A 15,329-nucleotide genomic window follows, 5' to 3' on the forward strand; every position below is an offset into this window, starting at 1 on the left:
AAGTGAACAAGATAAGTGTTGAAAGAGATTGAAACATTCAAATAATTTATTTTGCTAAATAAGAAGGACGACACCTAATGAGGGACGGACACCGTCCGAAAGCGTCTTTTTTAGTAAAATAAATTATTTGAATGTTTGAACCTCTTTAAATACTTACCCTATAAAGTTTAATAAATTGTACGAATTGCGCTGGCGCATATAATACTAACAATATTGCTGGCGCAAATAATTGTTCTTTCTTAAAAAATAACGCACCACAAACATACCAATAGGCATTTTTAAAGACAATGTTGCTCTCTTGCGCGAAATAAACTCACGACGTAAGGTTGCTTGTTTGCGGAGCTCCCGAGTTGGAAGGCGCGAAAACACGGAGACGGCACCGTCTAGAAGTTGCTCACAAGACGTTAGTTCGTGTTGGTGCAGAAAGTTGGCCCGTGTGAACGCTGTCTTTCACTATAATGTCGGTGTTCACTAATGTAATGTCGTGACAGAGCCGGCAGGTCATTTGGTAAGTAGCCGTAAGTAAATCTCGTTGCTTTTAGATGGAATCCGCTGGCCTACAAACCATACTTATCAACTTCCTGACTTCAATAGAGCCATTGACGTTGCCAGTTGCGTATACGTCATGTGCCCACGTCACGGGGCACTTTGTCGATGTCCGTCTGGAAAGCATGCAGGAGAACCTCAGCAAATATTCTTCTATGCAGCAAAACAAGAATATGAACGACGACGTCTCCACTCTTCTCGACAAGGTAGGTATATGAGTACTCATACACTCCAAGGTGATTCTAAAGAGTGGGAAGCAGTGGGATCGAATACCGCTAACGGCTGTGCTAGCTGTCCCACTGAGCATTCCTTGGATTTTCCAACAGATGCCCCGAGATTGGCCCGGGACGAATTCTCCATCCCCACTATCCTCTCGTCTCTGTCCCCCGCCCGTACACCATTCACGGCCACAGATACCTCGCCGTGCTAACGCGGAACTTTAAAAAAAAAAAAAAAAAATTGATTATTCTTGTCCCGTTCGTCACGGAGCCCCGTCATGGACAGACGTTCAGGAAGCGTACAGTGTTGTTGTTCAGTTGAATTTCCTTTTGGGCGCTCCAGGAAAAGTCCCGCTAGAGAGAGATGGTCTCTAATGGATTTTGGCGTCTCAGTTTACGATATTGTCGTACGGCGTCGCAGTAACTGCCGTTTGGAATGCGCCCTGGTCTAAGTGGTTTGCCCAGGAAGCTAATGTCAATATACGCCTTTCATTCTCGCAGCAATATAGTGCGGAAAGCACATCTGGCAAAGCAAGGTCACGTGTCACTAAAAGCTTCTCTCTCGAGGCACGGCTTTCGCAGTATTTCATTTAACAACCTTACGCATCTCAACCTTCATTCTTTTTCCTCATATCACTCGTATGCAATGCACGGGCGCGGTATGGTAAAGCGTAATGCAGTCGGGTTTTAGGTGTGTCTGTTACTTGAGTCAAAAACTGGTATTTACAAGTATTTTAGTTCGTAATATAAAGTGACGTCACTCAGATATGCAGTACGCGAAATATCGATGCTTTGGTGTGTGTGCGTTTTCGTGATATCAGCGAATGTGATGTACTTTTGCTATATTTTTACAAAAATGGGGACAAGTTTCAGTTTTGCAAATGCTTTGTGGCGTCATCGCGCGCGCCGAGCGTTCGTCACTTAGCAACGACGCACGCGTCTTCCCACCACGTTTCTGCGGCCACGAAGCAGTGTATACTTGCGCCTATTTTTTTGTGTTAAAATATGCATAAAGTAGCTTTGTACTCCAGCCTTGTGCTTCGATTCTGAGGTAATGAGTCCCGACCTCCATCTGAAAGGTTGAGTTTTCTTTCGCTTTGTTGCCGCGTCACCGTTCAAGATTAAGGCCACTAGAGCAATATTTGGGGTCGATCTGGGGGATGCCTTTATATTTCGTGGACACAAACACGATAAGACGCTCCAGCTTACATTTAAAAAATAAAGGTAACGCGAGGGACGCGAGTTTTATATTCAGCGATGTATCCAGACCCCGTACACACACCAGTCACACCGCATTAAAAAAAAAAAATATCCACACACACTAATCCACTAATTTTGTAAGATTACGCAATATTTCGTCGAAAGAGCATAAAAGTACATGGGAGTACCCTGCATGTAGTCATGCCACCCCCCACCCCCCTGTGGAGCCTGACACACCACCACAGGGACGAAATTCTGGGTAGACCACCGCATAGTTCTGAATGCTTTAGCCGTTACTTCGTCCCCAGTACTCTTACTACAGCTACTACAATCCACGATATCGTGAAGGACGACGATTGCTTTTTCGGACGTAATTCAAGTACCACGGCAAAGTCCTCAAAGGAGTTATTATTTCCCGAACAATTTCGTTATAACGAAATGGGCGAAACACAAACGGACGTGAAAGGAGAGAAAGAGCAGACATATCAGCGTGCGTATCGCCAGGGGCACCGGCGTAACGCGGTGATAGAGAGGGAAAACGGAGGGAGAGGACGAGAAAAAAAAAAAAAAACTCCGCTGACTGATCTGGGTGGCGGAGCACAATCGTTGGCAAGAACGCATCGGTTCTCCATGGACAGAAGGGCACGATCCACCTAAGCGAGATCTCATATAGGCAGTGCGAGGGGGTGGACAGACAATGTCCGCCTGGACTACATTGGTGTGTCTCGTACTTTCTTTGATCGTGTCTACTTCTTTGTGGGGATATTGTTCGGCGACGAGTAGCAGCGATGATGGAGGTGTGCGGACCACACAGGGGGTTCCATCACCGGCGATCGGGTGAGTGACACTCCTGTGATGACATCGATACCCAATTTTTGGTTGTGCTCGGGGTCATCTTCCATGGGGATAGAATTGTGCGTTTTTTTTTTTTTTCGGCGTCCACACTCGTGGAATTTGTCCAGAACAGCCAATGACGTCCACCCATTACGAGGTTGCCTCTCCAGGGCATTTCGTACGAGGATGTCATCGATGCTGATTGCTGTGGTAACAAGAAAACGTTCCAGAAATGGTTCGATTAGTATGTCGAATAACTGACTGTGACACGCGGCCCCTCTTACAGAGCTGTAATACCGGGAAAGGTTCGGTCTGAGCCATCTGGGAAAAAAAAGCTCGAGGGCGGCTGAGATTATCCATCGTGCTTTTAGTCAACGATTAGAGAATCTGTTCGTTAGCACTGTGAAGAAGTTACGCAGAGCATATACACCATCTCCAATCGCAATAGTAGATTTCTAAGAATATATACTTGCAGTGATCGCCGCTTAATAGCTAAACATCCGCCTAGAATATTTAACGAGGAGATAAGACGAATGCTGATTCAGACAGGCCAATCTCGAGTACCAGCCCAAAGCCAACAGGCGAAGGGACATAGTTTTACTGGTCAGTACAAGCTCGAACCTGGCTGCTTCACATAATCCAGCAGGGGAAAAAAAGTAGGAGAGTGCTCGTGTCCCAGAAAGACATTCCAACGGCGTGCTACAAGTGGTGCGTTATCGCCGATGTCTCGAATTACGCCGTTCTGCATTCGCTCGAATACTTGCTGCACGAAGAGATGCTGTATCCAAGGTGCGAGTCCCCTCAGAGAGGCACTTATCGTTCACGAGGAAGCGACAAAGTGGACGGACGATAAGCCACCGCTATGCGGCCAGATTCCACGTGATTCCATGGGCGACGCGATCAAATGCACCAACACGTTTCAGTCTCCTAAAAACTGAGAAATGACAGCACGGAAACATAAGCTATTATATAGAGGATCACCTTGGTGTTGCGTCGAAACACTGTTTAACAACAACAGCACCGCACGCCACTTGTGCCGTAGTTTCACATGTGAAATACTACCGTGAGACGCTCAGACGTTTCGCAGTGGTAATGTGGCATGAAGTCAATACAGTGAACCCTCGTTATTATGACCATAGTCGTTCCCTAAAATTTTGGTCATAATGCGGAATTGTCATATTAACGGGGGAGATTTGCAGGGGTTTCCCTGCATTGTTCCCCAGGAGTATGGTTGTAAAGCGCGTATGTCAGATTATCGGGGGTCATATTAACGAGGGTTCACTGTAACCAGAAAAATGAGTAAACATATTTGCTCTGAAAAGTTATACCCCAACAACGCCGCATGTCCTCTGGATGTACAAAGAATGTCCTAACGGATTCGTACGTCCGATGGATATTCTCAGGACATCGACTGGACGTACGAATTCGTTAGGACAGAGGACGAGGACATTCGGTGTTGGTGTCAGTACTGAGAGGTTCTTTAGAGTTCTATTAGGTTAATAAGTCGGAAGTTACCGACGGCATGACCGAGTAGATTTCTGCTCATCTGCTCGTTCGTGGTAACTCGATGGGGATGCTGAACAGTGGAAGCTGGTGGGTTCGAATGCTACCATCGGCTCCAAGGGTTTTCCCTGTGCCTTCCGACGTAGCTTTCCACACGAATGTCATATAGCTTCCCCTGAAGTCGGCCTAGGGCTCGCACCGACCCCCCTGAGTCCTTTTACTTCTTGCTGTGCTCTCTCCATCTGGCTATCCACCTCTTATAGCCACAGGTGCTTCGCGGTGCTAACACACACAAACAAACAAGCAAACAAAGAGGAAAAGCTTGGGGGTGTTCACGGTAGCGGTTCCGAAAATATGATAAGCCAATTGCTCTATTCCTTTGAAGTGGCATATTGCCGAGCTTGGATTTAATAGTTTCTTTTACCCTATCGTTTTTGTAGGGTGCTCCCCCATCTGCTAAAAATCTCCTCCGAGAAATATCTAGCGCTATTTTAATTTCAGGACGCATAAAAAATTGCACCTGAAACACTTGCAGTGGTGTTCCTTATCAGCTCCTCACTGATCACCTACGACTACTTATCATAAGCACCAGATGATCTGGCCATGGCACCAATTATACTCGTTTTATCGCATGCGTCCGCACTTATTTTCGTTGCCCGAGCATAACATTCTTTTTTCTTTAAACAATTCAACCTGCGTACCAATTCTCTCTGCTTCGGGTTTTGATCCTTGCTCGGAATAGAGAGTTGGAGCTCGCTCATCGCACTTCAACGATAAGATAAGGAAGATGAATGCTTCATAAGCATTACCCTTCTTTGGAGCACCTTCTGACTGTCTGATCAGTCGACCTCATTTTCCCTGCACCCCCTGAACCGCTTTTGCATCCACAATCACCTGACCGGAGTGTCCTCCGAGAAGCCCCCCCTTGTGCAGTAGCACTCGCCTCTATCTTAATTAGTCTGGGAGCAAACGTACCTGATAACATGAAACGCTCGCCAACGCGGCTCAAAAACAGAACAAACGGAAGATTTCTCTTCGCTGCAGGTTTAGGTCTTTAGGTCTACGAATATGGCGAAATATCTACGAGAATTTACCGTTCATCCTAATTCGTATGACATCTAAATTTATCAATCTGGTATCGGAAAGATTCAGAGGAGAAAAATAATGTAATTGGCCTTTCATAATTAAATGTGCCCTTATTAATAAACCGTTTGAGGTGGTCCGCATGCACCCTTCATCCTTCCTTCTTCAACCATGTGCACGACACGATTCAAGTGAACCATGTTATGTGTTATGTGACTTTCCTTTTTTTTTTTCTTAATAAACATCCCCCCCCCCCCTTGTTATGTGAGTCATTATTCCATTATACCACATTACCGCAAACAATGGGGCAGAGTATGCCCCCCTGCGATGAAACTTCCCACTCATCATCATTAAAATAAAGTTGTTGTTGTTGCACCTTGACCTATAGCTTCAATCTGAAATATTAGGGAATCTTGACACAGTTGAAGAAGAAAAAGAATGTGTGGGAGGCAGATGACTGAACATGGACGAAACAGCGTTGCTTTTACATGGATGCACTTTCATTGCATGGTTTACATTTACCTAAATAGACGAAATACAAAAACGCTGTCAAGTTCACGAAGGAGGTATATATAGTCAGGAAAAAGTCCAAACGGTTAGGAGCATCTGGCTTTGATGACAAGCTTCGGTCTGCACGAAAGTCTGCACGAAAGCTTGTCATTAAAACTATAGATGCTCCTAACTGTTTCAATTTTATTATGAATACATTTTTCTTGCAGAAATTATTTTGTGAATGATCACAAAAATGATCGAAGCATGAAATGAGATCTTCTGTCACTTTCTGAGGGCTGTAAGGAAATTTGCAAAGGCCCACGGCCGAAAGTTTATCCCATTAAGCGTCAGAAGTCGCTTGTATTTACCTACCAAGACTTATTTCGCGCAAATTGAACAATTCTCATTTTTTAAATGAATAAATTATGTTAGCGCTACCATTTCAGAAGTGCACTTCCGTATTATTTTACGGATGACTTCGGCTGTTTATAGAGCCAGTTTAGGAATATTCCGGCAGCTTTTCGTGCACTTTTTTTTGTTGTTGTTGTTGTTGTTTACGCTTTCTTAAACGTTATATCACCATATTCAGTTTTATTACCTTTGTGCAGTGCATCGCATAAATTTACACATATTATTTGTAAGAACAGATTTTGTACCCCTAGGTGTGACTCTCATAAAAAAAACCTCCCCTCTTCATCATCACAATATAATTGTTGTTGTTGTTGTTCATCAAAGACTGTGCGGAAAATTGCATTACTCTTTATTATTCCCATTGTATATGAGAGAACGTATGTTCTTACTATCCGATTGCATTTATTTGCTTACGTATACTTTATATATTTCCACAACTCTTTTCAGCGTACACAGAGGGTTTTATACGAACTCGCACTCGGTACCTCATTGGTCCGGGCGTGTCCTCGCGTTAGCCTCAAGGAAGTCCCTTATATAGTCATCGTCACTGCATGTATTTGTTGCTCGATGACATCAAAGCTTCCAAACCGACCACCAGCAATTGATCAGAAGCTGCTTAAATGTTTCACTTGAGAGAGTTTAAGCTTCAGTTCTGGTATTGGGTTAGAAAAAATAATTCACAAATCAAACTCTGTGCCGTCGCTTATGATGATCGTCGCATCGCAACGCAAAACGTGAATTGTCTTAACTACCAACACTGCATCTGGCGGAAGTTGATGCATCTTCCACTTCCGGTAAGCGTGTAAATCAAGTATAAAGCACACCGCGACAATATTGGGAGCATGCGGACCTCATCTCACACATTGTGGAACGCCAGAACTAAGGCTATTCCGATGGGGAGAAGGGCTGTGCTTTCCGCTCGAGATATATGCGAAATGAACCCGATAAGAGGAAACCGTGGGAAAGGTTAGGACTGATTACGGTTATCCCGCTTCGGTTGCGTTCCAAGTTAAGTGCAGTCAGAGAATACGAGATAAGAAGGACGCTTACGGATGCATTTTCCGCACTCTCTGTTTCAAAATGAATGAGGAGAAGAACGCTGATATCGAACAGGGGATGCCTGAACAACGTCATCTCACAGTGTACTACGAAACTAATCTTAATACAAGCGCTCTTTACAAGTGAGTGTCCGGAGGAAAAAAAGCACTCAGTTCTGTGTTGGAAACATCTATTTTTTGTGGACACGAAGAAGCACGGACAACTTTCTTTCAGTCGTCTTTCGGAGCTTTTCCTGGTTTCTTTTCGTGAATATACTCTATCTCCTTCATTGCTTCGACGTGTACAGGTCTTTTGTTCAACATAGAGTTTTAGTACATTGTACGCTATCGCCGTTGCGCACGTAAGGAATAGCGTTGATGGTTCCGCGCACGCCCATAACAGAAAGAGAGCTTCGCGCAGTGCGCAGAACCACCAACGCTATCCCTTACATACGCAAAGGGGAAAGCGTAGATACACTAAAACTCACTTATATTTAGGGAGCGACTTTTTCGGGTTAAATGCCTTTCTGAGATTCGGGGGGTAAAAATCGGGCGCTATTTTAAAATCTGTAATGCGGGGAGAACTCTGGCTATAATAGTGCCTTCGGGTGTTATCGGGTGTTTTTTGTTTACCCTCTTGTCTACTAAGTTATTTCCTCTTTTTTTTCTTTTTACGCTAATACCCGAAGGCATAGACAGTGTTGACACACATGGGTGTATTGCTGGGAACGTAAGTGACCCATTCTTACATGTGTTACACGTGGCGACCTTTCTTCGTCTCCAGTGGAAGAGTCACTTGAGGGTTTGATAGTGACTGGAATTTCGGGGAGAAATCGGGTTTAACCCGAATTGGTCGGAGGTCAGTTCGGGGGGGAATCACCGGGCGGAATCGGGTTTAACCCGAAAAAAGTCACTCTCTATTTATGTTTCGCGTAAAATGGAAGAAATGTAACCAATGGCCAATGCCAATTAATGCTTTCTTGGTTTGTGATTTCAAACACCATGCATTTGCGAGTTCTTCTCATTTCAAAACTTGTTCTTTAATATATAATCGGATTTATGTAATTTTTGCGAGAGCACTCCCTTTCCAGTGTCTTTCACACGATCCTTTGTAACTTTTTCTTTTTTTTTCTCTCTCTCTCCTAGCTCATACTAGGCAGCTTTGACCCCAAGCGTGGTCCAAAAGGAATGAGGATTGCGCGAGACACTGTTAGGGCCTAAGTAAGCGCTATGACGAACTCCTTACTTGGTGCCCCATCCAGCGCTCGGGTGCACCGCTCTCAAACTATATCCAATAACAAACGAGGAAATAATAATATATGAACTAACTAAAAATAAGGAGGGCCGCCTCGACATTCCGCTGCACAGTATGAAGAGTTAGTGAGCAGCCACGCATCCAGTACATATCCTTGTCCTGGAAACCTTGGAGCTGTCAGTGGGGCTCTAAAGAAAACGCTTGTCACGAAACGAAAACACGGCGTGTCGAGCATTGCGGAAATGGCTCTTCCATATGTGTTCATACAGCGCGGTCACGGCTATTCTTATTGCACGTTTCGACACGTACGTTGAAAGGTCGGACGCTGTAGACGATACATTTCTAACACCGTTTTTTGTGAGCAGTTCTCTATTGCGCAATGATGTTTCGCGGATGACCCGTTGCATCGTTTGGTTTTTGTGTTTCGTCTTTCGCGTAACCACCGTGAAGCAACTGATCGGTGTACAGACGGAGAGAGGTGAGCACGAAGGCGATGGGACACCGGGAAAAGTGGGGGGGGGGCGGTCAGTGAGTGTCCTGGGCCGACTTCAAGGGGGACGGTTTGGAAGGTATTTCCAGAAATCCCAGGGGAAACAGCACAGCCGGTGGTAGGACTCGATAAATTATGTTAGCGCAACCGATTTCATAAGCGCACTTTTCGGTTGTTTATAGAGCATAGGATAAGGAATATACTAGGTGATTTTTAACGTAGTTTTTTTTTTCTCGCTCTAATAAATGTTACAGACGGATAGCGCCTTTAGTAGTATGCAGTAGCAAAATTGTCCAGTCGGACATTTTAAGTGCTGGTAACCATCAATGTGACAGCCTCAAGTCCTACACTCTTAGAAATGAACTTCACCGCATAGCACGCTCCTAGCCAACAATCATCTCGAATGATATCGTTATCTGCCCCGATTTGTTGAAAACGGGAGGCGTACGCCTTTTTTGCGACAATTATGAACAGCATAAGTGTCACAAAAAAGGCGTACGCCTCCCGTTTTCAACAAATCAGGGCAGATAACGATATCATTCGAGTTGATGGTTGGCTAGGAGCGTGCCATGCAGTGAAGTTCATTTTTAAGAGTGTAACGGCGCATGTAAGCGATAGCTGAAAAGCATTCTACGATGACAAACACGGCAAAGGGGGTGGGGTGCGGTGGGGGGGACCAAGAATGCGACGAGTTCCAGTTAAATGTTTTTCGTAAGTGGCGTAATTGGCTGAGAATTACTGGACACTTCCTTCTGACATCTTCTTCCAAAGCTTGGAAAGGCAGATTCACCTAACTGTGGCACCTGTGGGCAGTGTTGTACCCGCTACCCGAAAAAGGTAGCGCAATACCGATACGCGCTACCTGAGCAAAAAGTAACGAAATCCCGATATCGTTACACGTACCTAAAAGTAGCGGAATACCGCTACCGTTACCCGTAAAAAGTAACGCGATACTTCATGCGCTACTTTTTAGGAAAGAAACAAACAGTATCGTTGATGACGTACTTCAGACGTCTTAAAATAATAAATAATAAAATAAAACAATATCTCAAAATAATAAATCGACGTCCAATGGAGGTTACACGTAGGTTGCCTGAAGGCTAAAATTTTGAAAACCGTTTTTTTTTACAGATTTACTAAAGCCTACTCGGTATCCTGCATATCTTTTTCTCCTCCTCTAAAGCAAATAAAGCACAAAGCAAGTCTACCGATAAAAGGCTCAACAGCTTTGTCACAAAAAGAACTCGGATTGCCCGGAACGAGAAGTTAGTAAACATACCATGGTGTGCTTTTTCAAATTGGACGTTGACTTCCTTGACGCACAGATAAAGCTTTCCCACCGAGGCGCACAGTAGACATCTGAACACCACGCTACTGTTTTGTACTGTAGCAGGCCATGGTCCCTCCATTGCAGCGGACAAGAAATGGCAACTGTCAAGCACCTAAGCGCACGTGGTGCCATGTCATCTGGAATGTCGTGACTCATAGCTAGCGAGGACGGCTCCAGAATGGAGTGACGTCAGTTTGCAGACAACTCCCACAATGCACCAAATCTTCAAGAAGGTTCATCCCAAATAGGGAACACGTGGAGGGCACATCCTCTTTGTAAGATGACGGCCTCTGTGCCTTCCTTTTGGCTATTTGCCCGGTCTTGCCAGAATGAGTTGTGATATCGGGCAGCTTGATCGAAGGCAGGCAGAGTGGAGGCTAGATGATAGGTCGAAGTCGAGTTGTCGCGAACCCCAGCTCGGAAAGTAGCGGTAGCGCTCAAAGATTGCGCTACCGCAAATTTGTAGCGGAAGTACTTTTTTCGTTACCAGTTTAAAAAAGTAGTGCGATCTCTACTCCGCTAACCGAAAAATGTAACGGATACGGTAGTGCCGCAACTAGTAACGGCGCTACGTACAACACTGCCTGTGGGACTGTTGAGGACACTGAACACGTCCACGTCTACGGTATCAGCAGCACCGACTGTATCTACAAGCTTCTTTAGCTCGGCTGGGTACAGACCCTTCGATGTTGTTAAGTTTCTGGGCCCTTGGACACCCGACCATCAGTTCCACGCCATGCGGGCATTTGTGCGATTTTGCGCGGACTCCAAGTTGGTGGACACAGTGTGACTGACAGTGTGACTGTGTGTGTGTGAGTGACTGGGGGAGGGGGGGATATGTTTATTAAGAAAAAAAGAAAGGAAAGGTTAGCCAGGCAAAGTGCCGGCTTTCTATTCCAAAAAAAAGGGGAAGGGGAAAACGAAAAAGAAAAGGAAGGAGAAACAAAAAAAAACAAAAAAGGGAATCGAAAAAGAAAAGGAAGTAAAAAAAGGGGAGGGAATCGAAACAAAGGAAGGAAAGAAAAAAGAAAAACGGGGGAATAAAAAAACTGACTGATTGAATGTCTTTGTTGCTCATTGTTCTTATTGTAGTAGCCGGCTCTCGTAATGAGTGCCTATTTCTCTTTTTTTTTTCTTCTCAACTCAACTCAAAGGTATAATTCGATACACGTGGTCTGTTCATTCTGGTGACCACGTGACCTCCTCCGTGGTCTCCTCACTGGCGTAGATGCATGTCGTGATGTCCCAGCCGGACGAGTACCGGTATTTGCGGTATCGGTTCTCTAATATCTCCCCCATGTACTCTATCATCCCCCTTGCTGTATAATCGAATGCATGAAACTGTTTTCTACTTCTATCCTGCATAATTTGAGGACAGTGGCTGGAAGTACTTGAAGTACCAAGCACTCAAGTACTACTTTAAGTACGTTTTTCAGTACCTGTACTTTACTTAAGGTACATTTCAATTTCTGCACTTTGTACTATACTTGAAGTACCTTTCTTCGGTACTTTCCTTTCCAGTACTCAAGTGCCCATTTGGCAATACAAACGCAAAACTTTGTCGAAAAATCATTTCTTTCGGTTCATATTAGTGACTCACCTGTAAACTATCCGTGTTTTCTAACTAGCACTTGGCAGCTAAAAGCGCTAAAAGCTCTCCAAAGATAACAGTCGAAACATAATTATCTCACGTTTTATCACTACCAATTAAGTGTTGAAATGTCCAGTGATACAATCTAAACTGGTAATCTATTTCAGTACTTTAAAGCAATTCGCAAACTTTATTTTAGTGCATTTGTAGTATGGTACTTTGTACTGCGCTTTAAGTACAACAGTTGCTAGGTGCTTGGTACTTTACTTCAAGTACAATTTTGAGGTACTTTGCCCATCACTGCTTGAGGAGAGTTGTTCGTCATTCCGTGACATGGGCTTTTGCACTTATATGAATTCTCCCAGTAAGTGATTCACCCTGAGTCTAGCCCCAAGAATATTGCGCCTCTGCCGTCTAATCGCAAACGATGACACAGAAACGTTTTCTTCTTAACCAGGAGCTGTTTGTAAACTCCTGCCACGTATGGAGGTCAGACGTCATCCGCAGTCGCTGGGTGGTCTTAGAGACACGCCAATTAAAGGGGAATATTATTCGTGAGGTCAAGCAGCCATTTCGTATGCGTAGTCAAGTTACGGTAATTCTCACTGGCCTCCACGATTAAATTCGTGAGCTGCCTCCCAATTAATGGTTTTCTTTCAATTTTGGGGGGACATTTACCTTTGTGTCTGGCCGCTCGAAAGGGTACGTGACTGCAACGGTTGCACCACGTTTGGGCACCGAGCTTAAATCGTGCGGTCTGTGCTGTCAAGGATGACCTGCATATACAGAAACCGAAACTGGAGAAACAGCCACTACGCACAGTCTAAATCTTTTCACACCTTTAAAGGTGTAACAACGTGCATGGCGCACGCCTTTTTAGGTGTAATTTTGGTAACATCATAATGGAGCACGGTTTCGCACAAATTTTCTTGACTCAAGTGTTGTCTGTCCTCCAAAAATTCAGTCTTGCAACATCTCAACATTGTTCAACAGTATTGTAGACACTTGCGCATGCTCGATTATCGATGGCGATGCATATATGCATTAGCTCGTACCTACGATATCCAAGACATAATGAAAGCAAGATTTGCACTGACACTTGCACTTCTTTAGTAATGCTTTCCAAATTTTGTAAAATATCATCCTGGAGATGCAATGTTATGCAACCAGGTTGAATGTACATAGCGCACACCTTTAAAGGTGTGAAAAAGTTTACAGTGCAGTAATGGTGGACTTCACGCAGTGTGCGTGCTGCGCTGAAACAATCTTTCTCATAGGGTGCCGTCCATGACTTCCGGACACACCAACATCGCCGTTAAAGCATCAGCCGAGATGGCTCACACATACACTCTTAAAAATGAACTTCACCGCATAGCACGATCTTAGCCAACCATCATCTCGAACGATACAATTATATGCTCTGATTTGTTGAAAACGGGAGGGGTACGCCTTTTTTACGACAATGATGAACAAGATAAGTGTCACAAAAAGGCGTACGCCTCCCGTTTTCAACAAATCAGGACAGATAACGGTATCATTCGAGATGATGGTTGGCTAAGAGCGTGCTATTCGGTGAAGTTCATTTTTAAGAGTATACACTCTAAAAACAGAACTTCACCGCATAGCACGCTGTGCGCCAACCATTGCCGCGAATGATATGGTTATCGCTTCTGATTCGAAGAGAGAGGTGGGCATACGCCTTTTTATGGCAATTTGGATGTATGAAAATTGCCACAAAAAGGCGTACGCCCCCCTCTCTCTTCGAATCAGAAGCGATAACTCTATCATTCTTGGCAATGGTTGGAGCACAGCGTGCTATGCGGTGAAGTTCTGTCTTTAGAGTGTAGTCATACACCAGTTCTACTGACAGAATTCGAAAAAACTCACACTTTGGATATCCCCGCAATCGTGAATATAAACGACGGAATAGTTCAGGTTGTCTTTTGTGTCATCATGCCCATCTAATATAAGAGTTTTGGTTGTATATATAGCGTGTTTGCAGTGAGCACTCGCTGTCCTACGTACCTAGTACTAAAACTGTGTACAAACTCGCGCAAAGCACTCAGTACGGTCTTCGTGATCAACTTCTGGAAGTCGCTTCAGTTCAGTCAGTGAGCTACACGTTGCACTCCTCCACTTTAACCCGTTCATCTGCTCGTGTTCACCGTGTGTGTAGGTGTGATGAGGTAAACTTTGTCGCGACTCACATGCACATTCCTGTTTTCTTTATCACATCGCCATCACCATCCAGCGTTTTTTTTTTTTTTTTTCGCGGGAGCGCCGCGAAGCAACTATTGCTACGAACAGAAATATGTGGGAAGCAATAAAGACAGAAATGTCAGTCTATGGGGTATCTGCACCGAAACGTCTATAGTTATCTTCTCTCAGCTGAAGGTAGCATGCAGGTCGGATGCGGATCTCTTCTTTCGAAACACATGATCCGATTGTATTGGGATAACGACACGCTGGCATCAGGGTGTCATGATATCCTAAGCCTATTACGTATATCGCTTCTTCGGCCATTCACCCCCCAATCTAATTACGTGTAAGACAAAGTTTCCATTGTCCCGCCAGGCACGGATTCCGGTGGGTTAATGATTTATTGTGTTTGCGCGAAGGCCACGTTTAGTATCGGAAAGGATATAGTGTTTCTATGTGGCTTCGGGATGCGATTGGTGGGACTGACTCCTTCGGATAAAGTGTGCGACTCCCAGCTTTGTGGTACAAGCCTTGCTCCCTGAGCCATCATTGCTTAAAGAGCTACCTTAGAAATGCGTACACTATACTAATATATATATATATATATATATATACTCATGGAACGATGCGACAGCACCAGAGGACACGTGTTTCGCCGTGTTTGCGGCTCGTCAGCTCTGGGTCGCTGCGCATCGTTCCGAATTGGCAAACCAGGGGTCGCTCAGCGAGCGATATACACCTGGGAGGGTGACTGAGCACTCCTCAATGCCACAGTACAAGCCAGTAAATTATAATCAGCGGAAAAAAGCCATTTATATATATATAGGAAAGATCAGAAGAAGACAAAGAGCTTACAGGAAAACACAGAGGAGTTTACTAACACTTAGGGACGGGGGTTTGGTGACAAGAACAAGCTTTATATATAGCGTGGTCAACTGCCCTCTTAAGCTTCTAATATATATATATATATATATACATATATATGTACAGGGTGTCCCAGCTAAATGCGAACATATTTAAAATATATATATATATATATATATATATATCACTTTTTCAGAAATGAAATCAGTTGCAATATAGCATATGATGAAGGGCACTTCGAGGGCATTAGCAAACTCCCAAGGCAATGTCTTAATT

The 15,329-nt window shown here is 44.4% G+C and overlaps 1 protein-coding gene across 1 annotated transcript in view; it reads left to right on the forward strand.

Moving 5' to 3' along the window:
• The first annotated feature begins 2,546 nt into the window (after nucleotides 1-2,546).
• LOC135389074 (fibrillin-2-like) overlaps nucleotides 2,547-15,329 on the forward strand; it is a 61,747-nt gene continuing 48,964 nt past the window's right edge. Inside the window, exon 1 of the mRNA XM_064619039.1 lies at nucleotides 2,547-2,801. Coding sequence (XP_064475109.1) covers nucleotides 2,662-2,801 — 140 coding nt within the window. The 5' untranslated portion in view covers nucleotides 2,547-2,661. The remainder of the gene's footprint in view (nucleotides 2,802-15,329) is intronic.

This window comes from Ornithodoros turicata, chromosome 3 (assembly GCF_037126465.1).
Source record: "Ornithodoros turicata isolate Travis chromosome 3, ASM3712646v1, whole genome shotgun sequence".
Taxonomy (NCBI): Eukaryota; Metazoa; Arthropoda; class Arachnida; order Ixodida; family Argasidae; genus Ornithodoros; species Ornithodoros turicata.